Source organism: Suncus etruscus, chromosome 9 (assembly GCF_024139225.1).
Source record: "Suncus etruscus isolate mSunEtr1 chromosome 9, mSunEtr1.pri.cur, whole genome shotgun sequence".
In the NCBI taxonomy this organism is placed as follows: Eukaryota; Metazoa; Chordata; class Mammalia; order Eulipotyphla; family Soricidae; genus Suncus; species Suncus etruscus.
The window spans coordinates 9,243,053-9,265,009 of NC_064856.1; the positions used below are offsets into that span (position 1 = coordinate 9,243,053).

General features: G+C 43.0%; 1 protein-coding gene across 2 annotated transcripts in view; it reads right to left on the minus strand.

Annotated features, from left to right (window-relative positions):
- The window catches only part of CBFA2T2 (CBFA2/RUNX1 partner transcriptional co-repressor 2), a 106,677-nt gene that overhangs the window by 12,117 nt on the left and 72,603 nt on the right, over positions 1 to 21,957 (minus strand). For both annotated transcript variants that reach the window (XM_049779208.1, XM_049779207.1), the window contains 5 exons: positions 18,915 to 19,004; positions 15,933 to 16,114; positions 14,313 to 14,566; positions 10,263 to 10,348; positions 7,967 to 8,162 (listed from right to left, as the gene is read on the minus strand). In XM_049779208.1, coding sequence (XP_049635165.1) covers positions 7,967 to 8,162; positions 10,263 to 10,348; positions 14,313 to 14,566; positions 15,933 to 16,114; positions 18,915 to 19,004 — 808 coding nt within the window. The remainder of the gene's footprint in view (positions 1 to 7,966; positions 8,163 to 10,262; positions 10,349 to 14,312; positions 14,567 to 15,932; positions 16,115 to 18,914; positions 19,005 to 21,957) is intronic.

Below are 21,957 nucleotides of genomic sequence, written 5' to 3' on the forward strand. Positions count from 1 at the left end.
TTGCATGCAGCCAATCCAGGACAGATGGTGGTTCAAACCCTGGCATCCCATATGGTTCTCCAAGTCTGCCAGGAGCAATTTCTGAGCGCAGAGCCAGAAGTAACCCGAGTGCCACTGGGAGTGGCCCAAAAACCAAACCAAACCAAACCAAACCAAACCAAAACAAAAACCAAGAAACAAACAAGCAAACAAAAACAACTCCCCCTAAAAAACCATACACCCAAATTTCTTTAAATATTAACATCGTTGCTTAAAGTGTATTGTTTCTAAAATGCCATACTTGAAATCCTGACTTTACCACATTGTCTAGGTCTCAGTTTTGCCACCTATAAAACAATACATCAGTCCCTATATCACAACAGCCAATTTTAAAAACAAATATAAAGATTTAGCATTGACTGGATCACAGTAAGAGTCCAGATAAGCTAATAATACTAAAACTGGCAAGTACTAAGTACCATAAAGGTCAGTTTTTTGGTGGTGGTGGGCATACCTGGTGATGCTCATGGTTACCCCTGGCTCTGCACTCAGGAATCACTCCTAGTGATGCTTGGGAGACCAAATGGAATGCCAGGGATTGAACCTGGTTTGGCTGCATCCAAGACAAGCATCTTACCCACCATACTATCTCTCTGGACCAGGTCAATGAAAGTTTTAAATAAAATGTAGAACCCGAGATCAGAGAGATAGTGCAGAGGATTAAGGCACTTGCCTTGCACAACTGACCCTAATTCAATTTCTAGCACTATGAAGATTAGCTTAAAAGTGCTTATAATACTTATAAGAACTTGCTTGCACACAACCTGGTACAGTCCCTGGCAATGTGTATGAGGACTACCAGGGAAGACGCTTAAGCGCAGAGCCAAAATTAATCCCTGAGCACCACCCAGGTACAGCAAACACCAGGTATTATTCTCCAAATAAAACAAAACAAACCCAAAATTGAGTTCTGGGGTTCATAGAGATGGCTTAAAGGATAACAGCCCCAACACCAAAAGGAGTCATTTCTGAGCACTAAATTGGAAGTAGCCACAGAAAACCATCAGGTGTAGTGCAGAACTGTCTTTTTTTTTAATCTATCTATTCCTTGCTATTGTCTAACTTTCAAATATGCTAATTGATATGCCTATTTCATCCACTGTATTGTTTACTTGGTATACTGATACCTGGAATGTCTTCTAATTCTGCATAATTTCTTGCATTATTTCAGTAAGTAGTCTTTTTCCTATTTTAACCGTGTCTTGAAGATGTAGATACACACACATATACATACATATATATATATATAATGGATCTTTCAGAGATTTTTTTTTTGACTTTTTACCAGAAAGCTACAATAAACTCCTACTTATTATTTTGTTGTTGTTGTTGTTGTTTTGGGGCCACACCTGGTGGCGCTTAGGGGTTACTCCTGGCTATGAGCTCAGAAATAGACCCTGGCTTGGTCTATGGGATGCCGGGACTCGAACCACCGTCCTCCTGCATGCAAGGCAAACACCCCACCTCCATGCTATCTCTCCGGCCCCAGCCCTTCTTGTTATTTTGATCTGCACCTTCAGTATTAGAGGAATACCTCTACTGTACAGGTTCTTAAACTTACTTGGTCAGCCATTCCTTTTCAGAAAAAAAAGTTCAGTGACAATCACCCCTTTTCCTCACAACCACTGGAATCTTCCTTCCTTAAGCAGGCAAACAGAAAGCACTCCTCCACTAGTAACTAGAACTACTCACCACATTCCCCTTGCCCCCGTATCCCAGCTCAGTACCATCATAGTGACTCCTTGGAGAAAAAAATGCTCCAGATCAAGAAAGAGAACACTTCAAAAACACCAAACTCCTTGGGCTGGAGTGAGACCATAGTGGTAGGGCGTTTGCCTTGCACATGGACAGACCTGGGTTCGATCCCTTGCATCCCATATGGTCTCCGAGCCTGTTAGGAACGATTTCTTAGTGCAAAGCCATGAGTAATCCCTGAGCTCTGCCAGGTCTGAGCTCCTAAGGGTGAGTAGTGGTAAGCTACGATAATATTTAAATTATAGTAGTCTTGAAATTCTATTTTAAGAATCATTTATAAAGGGCCCAGAGAGATAGCACAGCAGCGTTTGCCTTGCAAGCAGCCGATCCAGGACCAAAGGTGGTTAGTTTGAATCCCGGTGTCCCATATGGTCCCCCGTGCCTGCCAGGAGCTATTGCTGAGCAGACAGCCAGGAGTAACCGCTGAGCACCGCTGGGTGTGGCCCCAAAACAAAACAAAAAAAATTACAGAGAAATGGAATTCACTCTATACTTGACATTGTCTATATCCTCTATCCATGTCTGTGTCTTCCTGCAAAGGAAACAATTATCCTGAACTCTATATTCATTTTTCTTGTTTTCCTTATTTTATTTTATTTTATTTTATTTTATTTTATTTTATTTATTTTGGTTTTTGGGCCACACCCGGTGACGCTCAGGGGTTACTCCTGGCTATGAGCTCAGAAGTCGCTCCTGGCTTGGGGGACCATATGGGACACCGGGGGATCGAAACGCGGTCCGTCCTAGGCTAGCGCTGGCAAGGCAGGCACCTTACCTCTAGCGCCACCGCCCGGCCCTTATTTTATTATTTTTGGTTTTTCGGTCACACCAGTGGCGCTCAGGGGTAACCTCTGGCTCTGTGATCAGAAGTCACCCCTGCCAGGCTTGGGGACCGTATGGGTTGCTGGGATTCAAACTGGGATCTGTCCTGTGTTGGCCACGTGCAAGGCAAACGCCTTACCACTGTGCTATCACTCTGGCCTCGTCTTTATGTTTTGTTTTGTTTTTTACACTAACTAACTCATAAGTTTACAAAAAGAAATATGATCAGAAATGTGGCTTAGTAGTAGAGCACTTGCCTTGTATAGAGACTCTGGGTTTGATTCTCAGCACTTCATGGGAGAAGAAAACCAAAATGGTTCTTTGCTATATGAAAAAAAATCTGTTTCTGAAAATATTGTGATCACAAATATTCAGAGAGAGCAATGTTCTTTTTTTTGGGTTTTGGGCCACATCTGGTGACGCTCAGGGGTACTCCTGCCTCTGCACTCAGAAATCGCTCCTGGTTGGAGGATCATATGGGACGCTGGAGGGATCAAACCACGGTCTGTCCTAGGCTAGCACTGGCCACAGCTACAGCCCAGCATTCTTAAGAGTATAAATTATGCAAAAAAACAAAAAAACAAAAAACAAAAAACAAACAAACATGTAGTGGGCTGGAGTGATAGCTCAGAGGTAGGGCATTTGTCTTGCACGTGACTGTGTGTCCCAGGACAGACCCTGGTTCGATCCCCAGCATCCCATGTGGTCCCCCGAGCCACCTGTCAGGAGTGATTTCTGAGCAGACTCAGGAGTAACCCCTGGTGCTGCTGAGTATGGCCCAAACACACACACACACACACACACACACACACACACACACACACACACACACACACACAAACATATAGTATGAGAGAAAAAAAAATGCTAACCTAGGTATAAAGACAGTAGAGTGGCAAGGTATTTTCCCAATTGTCCTTTTTCTTGTTATGTGGGGAAGGTGACAGTAAAGGCAGAAAAATGTTTGGACTACCACCCAGCTATGATCAGGGCTGTTCCTAGCTTTCTGCTCAGGATTGACTCCTGGAAATGCTCAGGGGATCTCATGAGGCATCTGGGATTTGAACAAAGATCAGTCATGCAAGGCAAGTGTCTTACGTTCTGTACTAGCTCTGGCCAGTAGTCTTCCATTTTTGAAAGTGAAGAATTTGCAAATAATAATAATTATGGTAGCTGGGGTTGTAGAGATAGTACAGCAGAAAGAAAGGTGCTGTCTTGCATGACTGAGCTGAGTCCAATTCCAGCATCGCCTCCTGCTGAGGAACACCAGGAGTGAAAACAATCTTGAGTACAGAGCCAGGAGTAACTCCTGAATCCTCCTGGGTATGATCCAAAGCAGACAAATTTTGATAGGTTAACTAACAATTATAAACTCAGGGCCGGGCGGTGGCGCTAAAGGTAAGGTGCCTGCCTTGCCAGCGCTAGCCTTGGATGGACCGCGGTTCGATCCCCCGGTGTCCCATATGGTCCCCCAAGCCAGGAGCAACTTCTGAGCACATAGCCAGGAGTAACCCCTGAGCGTTACCGGGTGTGGCCCAAAAACCAAAAAAAAAAAAAAAAAAAAAAAACAATTATAAACTGAAAATTTACAATTATTAATTAAAAATGGAAAAAATAGTAGAGGTACCTTTTCCTACTCTGGAGAAGCCCCTCTTATCTTTTTCTCCTCTTTCTCATTCACCCAGTGGTGTTAGGAATCACTTGAGATGCCAGGAATTGAAACTGGTCATCAGCATACAAACAAATGCCTTATCTACCATACTGAATCTTCAGACTCTACCCTCAGACTTCTGAAAGTAATTTCTTTCAACATAAAAGAAAAAGTTAAGGGGCCGGAGCGATAGCACAGTGAAGGCATTTGCTTGCACACAGCCAACAAAGGGTGGACCTCAGATCCAGTCCCAACATTCCATATGGCCCCCTGAGCCTGATAGGAGTGACTTCTGAGTGCAGAGCCAGGAATAATTCCTAAGTGCCACCGGGTATGACCCCAAAAGAAAAAAAAAAAAAAGAAAAAAGGGAAAAGGTTAATATAAAGCCATATTTATTAATCTTATTGTTATTTTATAATTGTTATTTTATAATTTATTTGGTTTGGGGGGCCAAAACCCAATGATATTCGGTGCACAAAGCAATGCCACAGATTGAACCTGGGTCTCTAGCATACATACATGCTCTCACCGAGGTATTAGTGACTAGCAGATCACCCAATTTTGTGTATATGTGTGTGAAAGGCCCAGGCAATGCTAGGGAACCTTGGGGCCATTCCCAGCAATACTTGGCCAACCAGGTCTGGGTTAAAGCTTAGACCTGATGGTACTGGTGATTACCAGGGCAACCAGTGTTTGAAGCTTCCAAATTCACACGACAGTGCTATGAGTAGCTATACATTACTGGAAATCAAATCTGGATCCCTTTACATGCAAGATATGTACCTAAACATGCACCTTGTAAACAAATCAGCTCTCTGACTCCAGAAATCACTATTTAAATGATACTAGCAATGCCTGCATCATGGCTGGAAAAGGTAGACTCATGTCTAAAGTTCATTACACTCTATAGCATCTCACCAACTGTATACATACTGACCAAATGATGAAAAAGTAAAAATTTCCAATAGTTGTTACAGGGATTTTTTTGTTTGTTTGTTTTTTTTTGGGTCACACCTGGCAGTGCTCAGGGGTTATTCCTGGCTCCAGGCTCAGAAATTGCTCCTGGCAGGCACGGGGGACCATATGGGACGCCGGGATTCGAACCGATGACCTCCTGCATGAAAGACAAACGCTTTACCTCCATGCTATCTCTCCGGCCCTACAGGGATTTTTTGTTGTTGTTGTTGTTGTTTTTTGGGGGGCCTACACCCGGTGGCACTCAGGGGTTACTCCTGGCTATCTGCTCAGAAATAGCTCCTGGCAGGCATGGGGGACCATATGGGACACCTTAGGTCCTGGGTCGGCTGCTTGCAAGGCAAATACCGCTGTGCTATCTCTCTAGCCGTAGGGATTATTTTTAATCTAAGGCTGAGATGGTGAGGGACACCTGATCATCATCTTAAATTTTTTACTATCATTTCACAGCTATAAAAGTTCTTTGATCCTTGTGTCAGATACCCCACACACTACTAATTTATGGCAGGTGGAAGAATAGAATCCCATGGTTAATGATGTCTCTAGCTCAAAAATTTCTCTCCATTTTTCTGAGGAGACCAGTGCTTGGGCACCTGGAAGTTTATTTCTGATTCTAGGTTCAGCTGTGCAGACCCATGGGTATTGGTCTTTAGTCCTAATGATATAGTGCTGGAAATTCAAAGGCAATCAATAAACAGCCAGAAGTGGTGAATGAGTTGGGGATTGAACTTAGATCTTTAACCATACTGAATATGTAGTCCAGCTCTTTGACCTATCAGTCATATCTTTTATGCAACTGACAGTCAACATCCATGGAACACGCTAGATATGGCAAATGAATAGCTTTGTTCTCATTGGTGAACACTGAACCTAACGTGAGTGGGTGGGTGGCTGGGGAGAATCATATCACAGATGGCTCCTGCTTTTGTATAGGGTACCTTTTGCAGTTACGAAGTGAATGTGATGGAACATTTTAGGGGAACAGTTCTGGCACCCTGGATTGCAGCTGCAATTATTTATAAGTCTTCCACCCCAGGCTAAGAAAAAGTGAGACAGGACAACCAAGGAAAGTAAATAAGGCCTAACAGGAAAAGTCCTGACAAAGTAAAACAAAACATTTTTATAAGAGGCTGCCAGATAACAGTTGATAAATGGTATTTTCCCGAATAGGGCAGGGGTAAAGAAGATAGAAAGTGAGGTGAATACTTTTAGATGAGATATAAATGTGATCTGTATAAGAGTATCTAAATTATTCAATAAATTTATAATGATCAAAACACCACTATTTGATGATCACTGAGCATATAGAGGTTATAAAAAAGAAAACACTTTTATTTTCCATAAAGAATAACCAGTATTGCTTTTTATTTTATTAATTGCTTTATTTAAGCACCGTGGTTACAACACTATTTATTGCTGGGTTTCAGGCATATAAACCATCCTTCATCAGTGTATCCTTTCTACCACTATGTCCCCCGTTTCCCTCCCATCGCCCAACACCAACTGTATCTAGGGCAGGCAATTTTTCTTTTTTTATTTGGTTTATGGGCCACACCTAGTGATGCTCAGGAGGTTACTCCTGGCTATATACTTAGAAATCGCTCCTGGCTTGGGTGACTACATGCAATGCTGGGGATGGAACCCGTATCTGTCCTGGGTCAGCCGTGTGCAACAAATGCCCTACCGCTGTGCTGTTGCTCCAGTACAATTTCTCAATTCCTTTTTTCTTTCCTTCCTTCTTCGTTCCTTCCTTCGTTCCTTCCTCCCTTTCTCCCTCTTTCTCTCTCTTTCTCTCTCCCTCTTCCTTCCTTCCTTCCTTCCTTCCTTCCTTCCTTCCTTCCTTCCTTCCTTCCTTCCTTCTTTCTTTCTTTCTTTCTTTCTTTCTTTCTTTCTTTCTTTCTTTCTTTCTTTCTTTCTTTCTTTCTTTCTTTCTTTCTTTCTTTCTCTTTCTGTCTCTCTCTCTTTCTTTCTTTTTCTCTCCCTCCCTTCCCTTCCTCTCTCCCTTCTTCCCTCCCTCCCTTCCTTCCTTCTTCCCTCCCTCTCTGTCTCTCTCTCCCCCTCCCCCCATCTCCCTCTCTTCTTTGCCCCTTTTGACACAATGGTCTGCACTATTGTCAATGGAGGGGTGCCTTGCCTGTCACTTTATTACCTTTGAGCACTGAGTTCCTGTACAGAGCAATCAGTTCCAACTATCCTAGTCCTAGTAGACCCTTCCTTCTCTACTCCACCTGCACTCGCTGCTCTTTGTGGTATGCTTCCTACCCTGGGCTGGACCTCCTGGCCCTTAATTCTATTGTCTCTGGATATTACTATACTATCTCTTATTTTTCTTATATCCCACAAATGAGTGAGATTATTATATGCCTGTCCCTTCCTTCCCCTCTGGCTAATTTCACTCAGCATAATAATCTCCATTCTACAAGAATAGTTAATACTTATTGATTAATCTAGGTATTAAAAGCTTGATCTATTTCCTCATTTACTTTTCATATATATTTTGGATTGGGGCCACATCCAGTGAGGCTAGGGGTCACTACTGGCTCTACTCAGGAATCATTCCTGGCAGTTGTTTGGGGGACCATATGGGATACTGAGGACTGAATCCAGGTCAGTCACATGCAAGGCAAATGCCCTGCTAACATTATTTCTCTGGTGCCAAGTATACAATCTTTTAAGTAAAACATGAAAAGTCTTGCCATCTTAGGTGAGGACTCTCCCCTTACCATTGTTGAGAGAATCTGCATTCCCCGGGCTGTGCTGCCTGGAAACCAACTCGCTCCCTGTTTTCCTCATCTCTGTATTTTCATTATATCGCCTTTTCCAATAGTTGAGCTCTTCACGATCAGATTCCTGACAGCGTCGGAGAACTGCCATGGAACGTCTTGTTTTTTCTACCATTTCCATAATGCAATTCAGCGCCTGAGTCAGAAAGGAATGAAGGCAGAAATGGTTGAGGGCATTCAAATAACCAACACCAAAAAAGCAAGGATAGGTAAATAAAATGTAAAGAATAAAGGCTAATGATTATATATGTTTAGCAATATCAAATTCACATTTTATCTTATTTACATTTATTTTGAAATTTATGTGGAAATTTATTTACATTTATTTCGAAATATAATATGTAATGCCTTCTTCCCCTGATACCTTTTGGATTCTTTTGAGTTTGAAACAGCTAGTCTTTTGGGGGAGGTTGGGGGACACATCAGGGGCGCTCAGGAGTTAGTCCTGGCTCTGCCATCAGGGATCATTCTTGGCGGTGCTTGGGGAACCATATGTGATGCCAGGGATTAAACCCGGGTCATCTGGCCATGTGCAAGTTGAACACCCTACCCGCTATGCTATTGCTCTGGTTCCTAGTATCTTATTTTAAATAGGCTGTTCTTCCTTTCTTTTTTTTTCAAGGCCATACCTGGTGGTGCTCAGGGCTTACCCTTAGCTTTGCACTGAGGGATCACTCCTGGTGGTGTGTTCAGGGGACCATATGTGGTGAAAGAAATTGAACCTGGTTGGCCACACATAAGGAAGGCAAGCATTCTATTCACTGTACTATATAAGGATCTGGACCCTGTGCATGTATGTGTATATAAAATGCATACATATACATATGTATTTTTTAAAACATTTACTTCTTTCTTTTTCTTCTTTTTTTTTTGGGGGGGGGTTTTAAGGTCACACCCAGCGGCATTCAGGAGTTACTCCTGATTCTGTGCTCAGAAATCGCTCCTGGCTGGCTTGGGGGACTGTACAGGATGCCAGAATTTGAACCACCATCCGTCCTGTAAGACAAACACCCTACCACTATTTTTTATTATTTTGGTTTTGAGATCATATCTGGAGTGCTCAGGACTTACGTATTCTGAATCTCTGTGCTCAGAGCTTATTCCTGGTGATACCTGGGGGAACCAAACGTGCCATACATGGTACCAGGATTTGAACTGGGGTCAACTGTATGTAAGGCAAGAACCTTCATCCTATTATTTCTATAGCCCTAATATGGGCCTTTAAAGACTACAGGGTAAAGTACAGTGAGATAATAACACCACAATCTCAGGCTCTAATCTGAGAACAGTTAGTAGCGCCTAGCACTGCTGGATGTGGCCTGGGTAACCCCTACCAAGAAAGGGATAGGTCAGGGACTAAAGATGTAGTACTGATGAGAGTAGGCTCCACATTATGGGTTTGATTTCAAAAAATACTCATTTTCCCTGAGGAAAACAAATAAATAAAAGCTCCTAAGCAATTGTATATAAATTTCCAGGTGCTCTATCTTTTCTTCCCTGTTTAGTGAGAAGGGAAACTCCATTAATGAGAAACAGAACTTCTATACTTGTATATCAGTTCTCATATTTATTTAAAGTAAGAATGAAGTAAAATAACGGGACCGGAGGATTGGCACAAGCAGTAGGGTGTTTGCCTTGTACACGCTAACCTAGGATAGACTGTGGTTCGATCCCCTGGCATCCCATGTGGTCCCCCAAGCCAGGAGCGATTTCTGAGTGCATAACTAAGAGTAACCCCTGAGCATGTGTCCCCCCCCAAAGAATGAAGCAAAATATAAATGAGTAGGGCTGGAGTGGTAGCACAGTGGTAAGGCATTTGCTTTTGCACACGGCTGACCCAGGTTCGATTCCTGGCATCCCATTATGGTCCCCTGAGCCTGTCAGGAGCAATTTCTGAACCCAGAGCCAGGAGTGACCCCTGAGTGCCACCAGATGTGACCCAAAAACCAAAAAAAAATAATAATAATACAAATGAGCACACATACTTAGCAACGGCTACATGTTAGAAACTGTGACAAATAACTTAAATATGGTATGTTTCTTCAATGAGTTCAGATAACACAGCATTTTGTTTGTGCTTTTTGGGCTATACCTGAAGGTGGTGGTCAGCGATTACTCCTGGTTTCTTGCTCAGGGGGTATGGTTATGTTCACCTCACACATACATGCTCCATCACTACTGGCAATATTAAGAGTTAAAAGTAATCATAGGCAAGTTACACATTAAACATTCTTACATGATCAAGATGTTTCCATTCATCAGCCCATTCCCTTTCTGTCAAACGGTGGTCTACTAACTCATCTTGATAGCCTCCATTTAGACCTATTAAAAATTAGAGATTAAATTTAAAGACAGAAAAGAATTCAAGAGACCAGAATTCTATCAAGCAAAAACATATAAATCATAACTCTGGCTTTTTAGGTGGCCACACCTGGCAGGCATCAGGGACAACTTCAAGTTCTACGCACAGGGATTCTCTCTGGGTGGTTGGAATCAAACTCAGGCAAGCAGTAGGCAAGTTAAGTCCCTAAACCCTTTATTATTTCCACAGTCCCATACTAATTCTGAACATACTACTATGGTGACGACTCATTCTGATATATGAGATCTATAAAACAACAAAGCAAGCAAAGGATCACTTTGTTGTATATATGAAAAATTAAACTTGGGGGCCAAGGATATATAGTCTTGCATACTTGAGATGAGGTCCTGGGTTCAATCCTCAGCACTGTATGTATCTCTCTCTCTCTCTCTCTCTCTCTTGAGCAGTGCAACTAAAATTTGCACAAGCACTATAACCAAATATATTAGGTTCCTGAATCATTTCAACAATCACAAAGAGAAGGTTCCCCCCTCAAAGCCCCCCCCATCAAATCAATTATAGCCCCCAAAAAAACAAGCGAAGAAAAATTAAAAAGAAAAACAGATGGTCCATAAACATGAAAAAATATTCAAAACTTCAAGTTGCATTGGCCCTAGAGTATAGGGGGGAGAAGGAGAAGGGAGAAAACTAAGATGGAAAGAATAGTTGGATGGGAATATGAATATGATATAAATACTTTGAAGGTGTAAAGGAGTAGTATTGTTAAATATCCGAACCACAAAGTCAACAACACTGAAAACAAGAGATTCAAACTTCAATAACAACTTTTTAAAAAAAAAAGTGCCTGCCAGTATGGGAGGTAGTAACGTGGGAACTCTGGTGGAGTGAAGATATTAGTGGTGGGACTGGTTCTAAAACACAGTATGTCTAAAATCCAACTATGAATAACTATTAATCATGATGCTTTACTAAAATTTTAAAAAATGATGAGAAACCATGGGGCTGGAACAGTGGCGCAAGCAGTAAGGTGTCTGCCTAAGATGGACCATGGTTCAATCCCCTGGCATCCCATAGAGTCCCCCAAGCCAGAAGCAATTTCTGAGCGCATAGTCAGGAGTAACCCCTGAGCATCATCGGGTGTGGCCCAAAAACCAAAAAAAAAAAAAAAAAAAAGATGAAGAACCTTATGTGATGCTGGGCATTAAACCAGGACCATCTGCATGAAGGCTTTTGTTTTCTGTTTATGGGCAACACCTGGCTCTGTGCTCAAGAACTACTCCTGGCAATGCTTAGGAGCTGTTTGCCAGGAATTGATCCCTTGCACACAGGTTTCCTTAAGTACCATTGCTGGGGCCAGAGAAACAGCACAACATGGAGGGATTTTGCCTTGCACATGGCTGACCTGGGTTAGATCCTGGCATCCCAGATAGTCCCCAAGCATGCCAGGAGTAATTTCTGAGCACAGAAATCAGGAGTGTCGCCAGGTGTGAAAAAAACAATCAAACAAAAAGACAAATGGTTAAATCTAAAACTATCATCATCAAAATGGAAGGAAAAAATGCCCTTCGAAAGACTGCAGGGTTGAAGAAGGGAGGACAGCGATGGTTTTGAGGTTAATGGCTTGCTTTGCAGACAGATGTCAATTTGATTCCCAGGGTCACAGAACTCTCTGAGCACCAGCAGAAGTGACTACTCCACACTCTACACTGTGCAAGGGGTAGTCCCCAGCGCCACTGAGAGCTCTCCTCAAAAAATTTTCCTAAAATAGAAATATAAAACTGATAGAAATAATACTTATGGTTAATTTTTAGCATAATTCTCTCTCAAAAGTAAGATCAAGTTGGGATGGGAATAGAACCATATCAACAGTTTCTCGGGGAGACATCATAACACACGAGCAAATACTTTGGGCATCAAACAGTTGGATCTGAAATATGTGTCATTTTCTAGCTATGTGATGTTGATCCAAGTCCCTTCCTCTCTTATCAAAAGGGAGTATCACTAATAATAGAAACTGCTGTGAGAATAAAGAGATAAAGTAACTATACTACAATCTAAGGGGTATCTTTTAGATAAATGCTGGCATCTGATACCATTATTGTCATTATGTTACCATTTATGAAGCCAGGATCCTACTGTGGTTCCCAAAAAAGGCTAAAGAACCTTAGTTAGAGGGATATGAAACACTGTTATTACTTCATAATCCTTAAGCTATCCCCTAAATGGGAAAAAAGGGGAAACTATAGTCTCTCTGGTCTCTGCTGATACATTCTCAGCAGTTAAACTGACCCTTCTGTGATCAATTTGTATCAGTACACAACAAACAGCTCAATATAAAACTGATCAAATGAATACTTTTGAGAATTTTGGCTTCTTCCTAAATTTAAAAGATGCTAAATTTCAAGGGAGGGGTGAGGGGAAGAGAGGGAGAGGGAAGAGGAGGGGAGGGAGAGGGAGGGAGGGAGGGTGAGAGAGAGAGAGAGAGAGAGAGAGAGAGAGAGAGAGATTAAATATGTCTAAGACACTTGAGTAAGATCACAAAGATAATAAATTAGGATGCAGAGCCAAGATATAAATTTAGGTTGGGTAGATACATGGACACACGAACACAAACTGTGTGTATAAAGCCCAAATTCATTCCCCAAGCATTGCCACATGTAGCCCCCAATTATCATTGGGAGAGTAACCCTCCAAAAACTGATTTAAACATAGATATAACTTACCTCTCTGATCTAAACACCTATACCTTCACTTCAAGACCATTAATATATTTATTGTTTAATTTAAAACTGTTTTATTTGGCTTCATTTGCTTTATCAGTCTATATTTTTGACCACTGGAGAATAAACATACCCTATATATATTCTTTTTGTTTGTTTGTTTGTTTTTTGGGTCACTCCTGGCTCTACACTCAGAAATCGCTCCTGGCAGGCTTGGGGGACTATATGGGATGGCGGGATTCGAACCACCGACCTTCTGCGTGCAAGGGGAACACCTTATCTCCATGCTATCTCTTCAGCCCTTAAATATTTTCTTTTTTTTTTTTTTTTGTTTTTTGTTTTTGGGCCACACCCTGTGACGCTCAGGGGTTACTCCTGGCTATGTGCTCAGAAGTTGCTCCTGGCTTCTTGGGGGACCATATGGGACGCCGGGGGATCGAACCGCGGTCCGTCCTAGGCTAGCGCAGGCAAGACGGGCACCTTACCTCCAGCGCCACCGCCCGGCCCCAATAGTAATTTTTTTTTTTTGGTGTGGTTTTTTGGGTCACACCCGGCAGTGCTCAGAGGTTATTCCTGGCTCCAGGCTCAGAAATTGCTCCTGGCAGGCACAGGGGACCATATGGGACGCCGGGATTCGAACCGATGACCTCCTGCATGAAAGGCAAACGCCTTACCTCCATGCTATCTCTCCGGCCCCCTTAAATATTTTCTTGTAGGGGCTGGACCTGGAGAGTGTGCTCAATGAGCTGGAGTGCATACTTTGCACACAGATGGCCTAATTTCAATCCTTAGCATAACGTGGTCTTTGGGCACCACACAGGGTGCGCATGAGCATTGCTAGGTGTGATCCCAAAATAAAAATAAAAAATTTTATTGTGAAAAAAGAAATTTTTATTTTGAGTGTTCTAAAATTTATTTAATCTTATTTTATCATGACAACAATAAGTTATGAAAGAAGATATAGTCAAAACAGATAAAATACAACTCTAATTTTGTTTTTGTTTGTTTTGGGGCCACACCCAGTGGTATAAGGGGGTCATGTGCTGGAAATTAATTCAGGTCTTCCAAATGCAAAGCTTGTTCTCAGTCTTTAAGTCATCTCTCTAATCCCTAAAAAACTTCCTACCTTTTCCTTAGTGCAAAAAGGAACAATGCTATTATTTTATTTTTAGCACTAAATAGAAAATAAACCCAAGGACTCAACCTGAATTCAAATCATTACCAGATTATTTATGTCACTTACTAAGACTGTGGTGTCTGTCACGAACTTCTCGATGTTCTATCATCTTGTTGGGTTCACGATAAAGGTGGGAAGTTGCAATATCTTCCAAGGTGTAATGCTGGAGAGGAGGAGGAGTAGGGTGGAACTGGGCTCCAGGATTCATGATCGGCACATTGAGGGCAGGACTGTGCCGGGGAGCAGGGCTGATGGTGCACACTCTCTTGGCGGGAGGTTCAGGAGCAATTGTGTCTCTTTCGAAACCACTCTCTTCCCTCCTGTAGAAGTGCCCACAAGAACATAGCACTCAGGAACTGGTAGGATTTTCAATTATTCAGCTTCAATTTTGACATTTTTCATTGTTTCATTGCTTCTCGGGATGGAGAGATGGTACAGCGCTTTGCTTGCATGTGGCTGTCCCAGGTATAATATCTAGCATCATATATGGTAGGTATACTAAGGACCAGTGGAAAGAACCATGGGTACTGACCCATGGATTACTGGATGTGACTCAAAATCTAAAAAAATATATACAGCTGGGCCCGAGTTTCAGAACAGTGGGCAGGGTGTTTGCTTTTTATGTAGCCAACTGGGGCTCAATCCCTTGCACTTTGTATGGTCCCCGAAGTTCTTCCAAGACTGGTCCCTGGGCAGAGCCAGAAATAAACCCTGAGCATAGCCAAGTACAACCTCAAAACAAAACAATATTATATTATATACATCTTCTTTGACAAACCGTAGAATGTCATTCTTATCAAAATTTCCAAAATGAATTGATATAAATATTCTGAGTTGTAGTGATTCATAAACCAGTATCAAAATTAATTTCTGTTTTGATTTTAGTTTTTTCAGTCACACCCAGATGTGCTTATGTCTTATTCCTGGCTCTGTACTCTGAGACCAATCCTGGTATGGGGGTGCTGAAGACTGAATCCAAAGACAAGTGCCTCTATCTCTGGATCCTAAATATTAATTTTTATACTTTTATAAGATTTCTTAAATTAAAAATAGTTATTTGGGCAGATTATATTTATTAAGGCCCTGGAGCAGTAGGCCCAGAGCACTTTGGAGCACAGCTTCTCTCCAGGCATGTGACTGTCATCTGATGCCTTTTGTTTTTGTCTTTGGAACATACTCAGTGATATTCATGAGGAGCTATTCCTAGCTGGGTTGCTCCTGTTGGTGCCAGAGACTGAACCCAATCCTACTGCATGCAAAACATATACTCCAGCCCTCTGAGCAATCTCCCTGCCCCAACTGGAAAAGATTTTTTGTGTGTGTGTGTGGTTTTTGGGTCACACCCGGCAGTGCTCAGGGGTTATTCCTGGCTCCAGGCTCAGAAATTGTTCCTGGCAGGCGCAGGGGACCATATGGGATGCCGGGATTCGAACCGATGACCTCCTGCATGAAAGGCAAACACCTTACCTCCATGCTATCTCTCCGGCCCCCCAACTGGAAAGGATTTAGAAAAATTCTGTATTTTGTATTTGAAAAATTCTGAAGAAAAAAAAAAAGATGGAACAAAGCAAATTTAATCTTTCTGAAACCATACCTATGTGTAACTATAGAAATAAAATCTTTCACAGCTTAAAGAGAGGTTTGAATGGTTCCAGAAAAGCAAGGATAACCAAGTGCTAATCTCACCTCTCTGGACTGGGCCTCTTTCCGTTTCCATGCACTTCCATGAGCAGCTCGGAAGAGTCAGCTGGAGAAGCGATACTTGTGTTGAGCAGAAGGTGTTCATGCTGTGCTAGGTACTGGGATGGGGTCTGCTTAGCAGCCCTCGCGCAGTGTAGCAGTTCTCGCTGTAGCAGAGGCAGGTTGGCCTTGAAAAGAGGAGGGAGTGGGAAGCAGTTTTCTTGGTATTTAGGTCCTATACAACAGGGTTTAGCACCTCAAATGGCTTTCACAAAACCTCTCTCCTTGTCAGTCTGATTTTCTTTTTTTTTTGGTTTTTGGGCCACACCCGGTAACGCTCAGGGGTTACTCCTGGCTATGTGCTCAGAAGATGCTCCTGGCTTGGGGGACCATATGGGACACCGGGGGATCGAACCGCGGTCCGTCCAAGGCTAGCGCAGGCAAGGCAGGCACCTTACCTTTAGCGCCACCGCCCGGCCCCCAGTTTGATTTTCTTGTCTAAGAATACTGTGATAGTGGTCAGTGTGATAGTACAGTGGTAAGGTGCTTGCCTTGTGCATGCAGTCGACGCAGGTTCCATCCCTAGCCTCCCATATGGTCCCCTGAGCGAATCCTGAATACAAAGCCAGGAGCAACCCCTGAGCATCACAGGGTGTGGCCTAAAACCCTACCCCACTAAAGAAAAAAAAAAAAAAAAAAGAATGAGTTATTATGCTGAATTAGGATTAAGTGTCTTTTATCCTTAAAAGATATAAATTTGGGCCCGGAGAGATAGCACAGCGGCTTTTGCCTTGCAAGCAGCCGACCCAGGACCAAGGGTGGTTGGTTCGAATCCGAGTGTCCCATATAGACCCCCGTGCCTGCCAGGAGCTATTTCTTTTCTTTTTTTTTTTTAGTTTTTTTGGTTTTTTTGGGGCCACACCCGGCGTTGCTCAGGGGTTACTCCTGGTTGTCTGCTCAGAAATATATATTAGGGGCCGGAGTGGTGGTGTGAAGCCCCGTTTTTGTTTTTTTTTTTAACATATTCTTATTTTACGAAAGAAATTATATAGTAATGTTCCATTCTTAAACTTAAGAAAAGCTTAGTTTGGGGCTGGAGCTTGGGCCAAGTGGTAGGGCGTTTGCCTTGAATGCAGCTAATCTAAGATAGACCGTGGTTCGATCCCACCGTGTCCCATATGGTCCCCCACGCCAGGGGAGATTTCTGAGCCAGAAGTAACCCCTGAGAGCGTCACTGGGTGTGGCCCCCCCAAAAAAGAAAAGCTTAGTTGGTACAAATCATAAAAATCCCTATGCAGTTTTTGTTTTGCTTTTGAGCCACACCCAGAGGCATTCAGGGGTTACTCTTGGCTCTGAACTCAGAATTATTCTGTGTAGGCTCGGGAGACCATATGGGATGCTGAAGATCTGTATTTACAGTTGGCCGCATTCAAGGCAAATGCCCTAGCTTCTGTGCTATTTTCTCTGGCCCCAAATCCCTATATAGTTTTATTTATTATTATATTATTATTACTTTTGTTTGTTTGCTTTTTGGGTCACACCCGGCAGCGCTCAGGGGTTACTCCTGGCTCTGTGTTCAGAAATCGCTCCTGGCAGGCCTAGGGAACCATATGGGATGCCAGGATTCGAACCACTGACCTTCTACATGCAAGGCAAATGCCTTACTTCCATGCTATCTCTCCGGCCCAGTTTTATTATTATTGATTTTCTCTTTAGCCACCTAGATATGATCATGGGTTACTCATAGTTCTGCACTTAAGAATCATTCTGATGGGGATCTGGAAACCTTAAGGGATGCCAGGGATAGAGACTGGGTCAGCCACATGCGAGACAAGTTTCTTATTTACTGTGCTCTCTCTCCAATCCCTCAGTACAATTTAAAAGTTTAATTATAATCCCTTCATATATAAAATATAGAAGAATCATGTTTTCTTCAGTTGTCCTTTGGGACCACACCCAATAATGTGGTGTTTGGGGGGTACTCCTGTTTCAGTGCTTCAGGGTTGCTCCCAGTAGTTTATGGGGATCAAAAATGACCTTTCATGTGCAAAGCATGTGCTCAACTTGCTGAGATATCTCTGGACCCCATATTGCTTTTGATTAAAAATTAAATTTTGGGGCCGGCGAGGTGGTGCTAGAGGTAAGGTGTCTGCCTTGCAAGCGCTAGCCAAGGAAGGACCGTGGTTTGATCCCCCAGCGTCCCATATGGTCCACCCAAGCCAGGGCGATTTCTGAGCACTTAGCCAGGAGTAACTCCTGAGCATCAAATAGGTGTGGCCCGAAAAAACAAAACAAAACAAAAAAAATTAAATTTTTTCGGGGCCAGAGAGATAACATGGAGGTGAGGCAATTGCCTTCCATGCAGAAAGACGGTGGTTCGAATCCAGCATCCCATACGGTCCCCCGCACCTGTCAGGGTGATTTCTGAGCGTAGAGCCAGGAGTAACTCCTGAGCGTTACTTTTTTTTTTTTTTTTTTGGTTTTTGGGCCACACCCGGTGACGCTCAGGGGTTACTCCTGGCTATGTGCTCAGAAGTCGCTCCTGGCTTGGGGGACCATATGGGACGCCGGGGGATCGAACCACGGTCCATCCAAGGCTAGCGCAGGCAAGGCAGGCACCTTACCTCTAGCGCCACCACCCGGCCCCGCGTTACATTTTTTTAATCCTAGAAGCCAGTGCAATACTACAGTTAGCTCACAGTCTTCAAGCCACCTGCACATTCCACTGTCCTGTAGCATACACCCTTTGTGTAACCCCTCTACATGTTACTAGTAGTCCTTCTACACACCACACACAACATGGAAGTTTTTCAGTTTTTATCACTTTAAGCTTACGTGCAGACTACTCACATGTCTCTACAAGCTCAAAATAAAATGACAGAATATATGGCTGACTGCTCTGATTTAGCTCACTAAACTGGGCTAAGTAACAAATCTTGACGTAATACCGAAGACAAATGTCATTCATTAATGACTTATAAAAATTACCTTAAGGAATGGAATTACGAAAGGACGAAGAGGAAAGTTAGTAGCTTCTTGGAGCTTGCAGTGAAATTCTTCAATAGTTACAGTTGAATTCTGAAAAGAAAAATATAATATTTATTAATCTTTTTTATTCGTCTTCTAAAACTAGATTATACTCCTAATATAAGTTTGATATTGCTGAACCCTTATATATATTAATATTTAAAAAAGACAATTTTGGGGATGGAGCAGTGGCGCAAGTGATAGGGCATTTCATGCGCCCTTGCATGCGCTAGCCTAGGACGGACCGTGGTTCGATCCCCCAACGTCCCATATGTCCCCCCCAAGCCAGGAGCTATTTCTGAGTGCATAGCTAGGAGTAACCCCTAGCATCACCAAAACCAAAAACCAAGAACCAAAAAACAAAAACAAAAACAAAAACAAAAAAAAACAAACAAAAAGACACTTTTAATAATACTGGGGTAAAGTTCAATTCCTTTTTTAAAGGTTAATCAAAATTAGTATACTTTATGAAAAGAATCTCAGTGATGCTCAGATTCTCACGGGTTACTCCTGGCTCTGAGCTCAAAGTCACTCCTGGCAGGTTCAGGGGACCATATGGAATGTCAGGGATCCAACCCGGGTCTGACCTGGGTTGGCCTCATGCAAGGCAAATACCCTACCACTGTGCTATAGCTCAGGCCCCTACTATAAATTCTTTATGCTCAGAAGCCTGAACTACAGAACTAGCACCTTCTTCATGATCCATGAAGGTTAATCATATTGAGAGTTTCATTTTAAGTCATCTCAGGTACAGAAGACAAAATGACAATATTTTCATTTATTTATTTTTTTGTTTTGTTTTTGGGCCACACCCGGCGGTGCTCAGGGGTTACTCCTGGCTGTCTGCTCAGAAATAGCTCCTGGCAAGCACAGGGGACCATATGGGATGCCGGGATTCAAACCAACCACCTTAGGTCCTGGATCGGCTGCTTGCAAGGCAAACACCGCTGTGCTATCTCTCTAGGCCCCCCAGTTTATTTTTCATTTTGGTTTTCAGATGGCACCGAGCCATGCTCAGGCGTTACTCCCAGTTCTTTTTGTTTTGTTTTTATTTTGTTTTTTGGGTCACACGCAGCAGCACTCAGGGGTTACTCCTGGCAGGCTTGGGGAGCATTATGGGATGCTGGGGTTTGAACCTGGGTCCATCTCGGGTTGGCCATATGCAAGGCAAATAAATGCCCTACCATTGTGCTATCTCTCCGCGCCCCCCCCCCCCCCAGTTCTACTTTTCTTTTCTTTTTTATTTGGTTTTTGGATAACACCCAGTGATTTCTGCACTCAGAAATCACTCCTGGCAGGCATGAGGGGCCATATGGAATGCCAGAATTCAAACCACCACATTGGCCCAGAGCAGTGGCACTAGAGCTAAGGCCTTGCAAGTGCTAGCCTAGGACAGATGCAGTTTGATCTGCTGGCATCCCATATGGTCTCCTCAAGCCAGGAGAGATTTCTTAGCGCTTAGCCAGGAGTAACCCCTGAGCGTCAATGGGTGTGGCCCAAAAACAAAACAAAAAAAACCCCAAAAACAAAAAACCACTGTCTGTTCTGGATTGGCTGTGTCCCCTGCCCCCAGCTGTTTCTTATTTTACTTTTTTTGGTGACACCCGGCAGCGCTCAGGGGTTACTCCTGGCTCTATGCTCAGAAATTGCTCCTGGCAGGCTCGGGAGGACCATATGGGATGCCGGGATTCGAACCACTGTCCTTCTGCATGCAAGGCAAACGCCCTACCTACATGCTCTCTCTCCAGACCGTCCACCACCCACGCTATTTTTAAGAATGACTCATGGTGGTGCTTGAAGGACTATATAGGATAGAGGATAGAACCTGTGTTGGCTGTGTGCAAGGCAATGCTCTACATGTTGTACTATTGCTCCTGTGTCTAGATCTCAATTTATTTCAAGATTTGAAGACTCAATAAACCTTTTTCTTCATAGCTTTTCACTCTCTTAGTAGTTGCTTACAAATATATAGGGGGTGGGGAGGCAATACTTGGAGGCTATTCCTGGTTCTGGTCTCAGGATCATTCTTGGTAGGGAAAGGAGACTATATGGGATGCTAGGGATTGAACCCAGGTTGGCCACGTGCGAGGCAAATGCCATACTGCTGTTCTGCCTCCCTTGCCTAGTATTTTTAGCCAATTTAATAATTTCCTTTTTGAGTAAAGAATTTTCTTTCATCATTATTCTTTTTTATATTTTGTTTTGGGTGCAGACCTGGCAATACTCAAGAGTTAGTTCTGGTTCTGCAAGCAGGAATTACTTTGATGGTACTTTCGGGTCCTACAGTCCAGCACCAGCCAGCCATATAAGGGGTCCACCTCTTTAAATAAGACCCCAATTGTGATTGGTTGCTGAGTCTATAAGCCCCCCAGAAGACTGGGAGGAGAGTTTGTTGGCGGCTGGAAGAGAGGATTGGAAGAGCAGGGAAAGAGTTTGTTGGCAATTGGAAGAGACAGTTGGAGGAGCAGGTGGAGAGTTTGTAGTCTGTTGGAAGAGACAGTTGGAGGAGCAAGGGATTGAACTATTTCTACCCCTGACTACGGCTTTCTCCCTGATCTTGAACAGACCTCTGACAACTTTTGGCTGAATCAATCCTTTTGCTTTACCTGGCTCTCAATCTGACCTTATCCTGGTCCCAAACCCAGGTCTCTCTTGCTTCTTAGCTCTCTCCTGATCTAGGGGGTTTGTCATAGGCCCTTCCGCCTCTCTAATGTGATATTTGTCAGAGTTTTGCCTGCTAGGCCCAGTGGATTCCAGCAGCATGGGCCCCTCTAGAGCAGATTGGCTCTGACATTTGGCTGCAGAGTAATTCTCTTTATCCCATCTGAGATATCTTGATCCTCAACCTTCATTTCAGAAAGATATTTTCCCTGGACATAAAAATCTAGTTTGATACTTCAACAATTTCTTTCCAGTCTCCATGTTTATTAATAAGAAATTCACAATCATGAAACTTTTTCTTTCTAGGTAAGTAAAATAAAAGTTTTTCACTTGGTAAAAACTT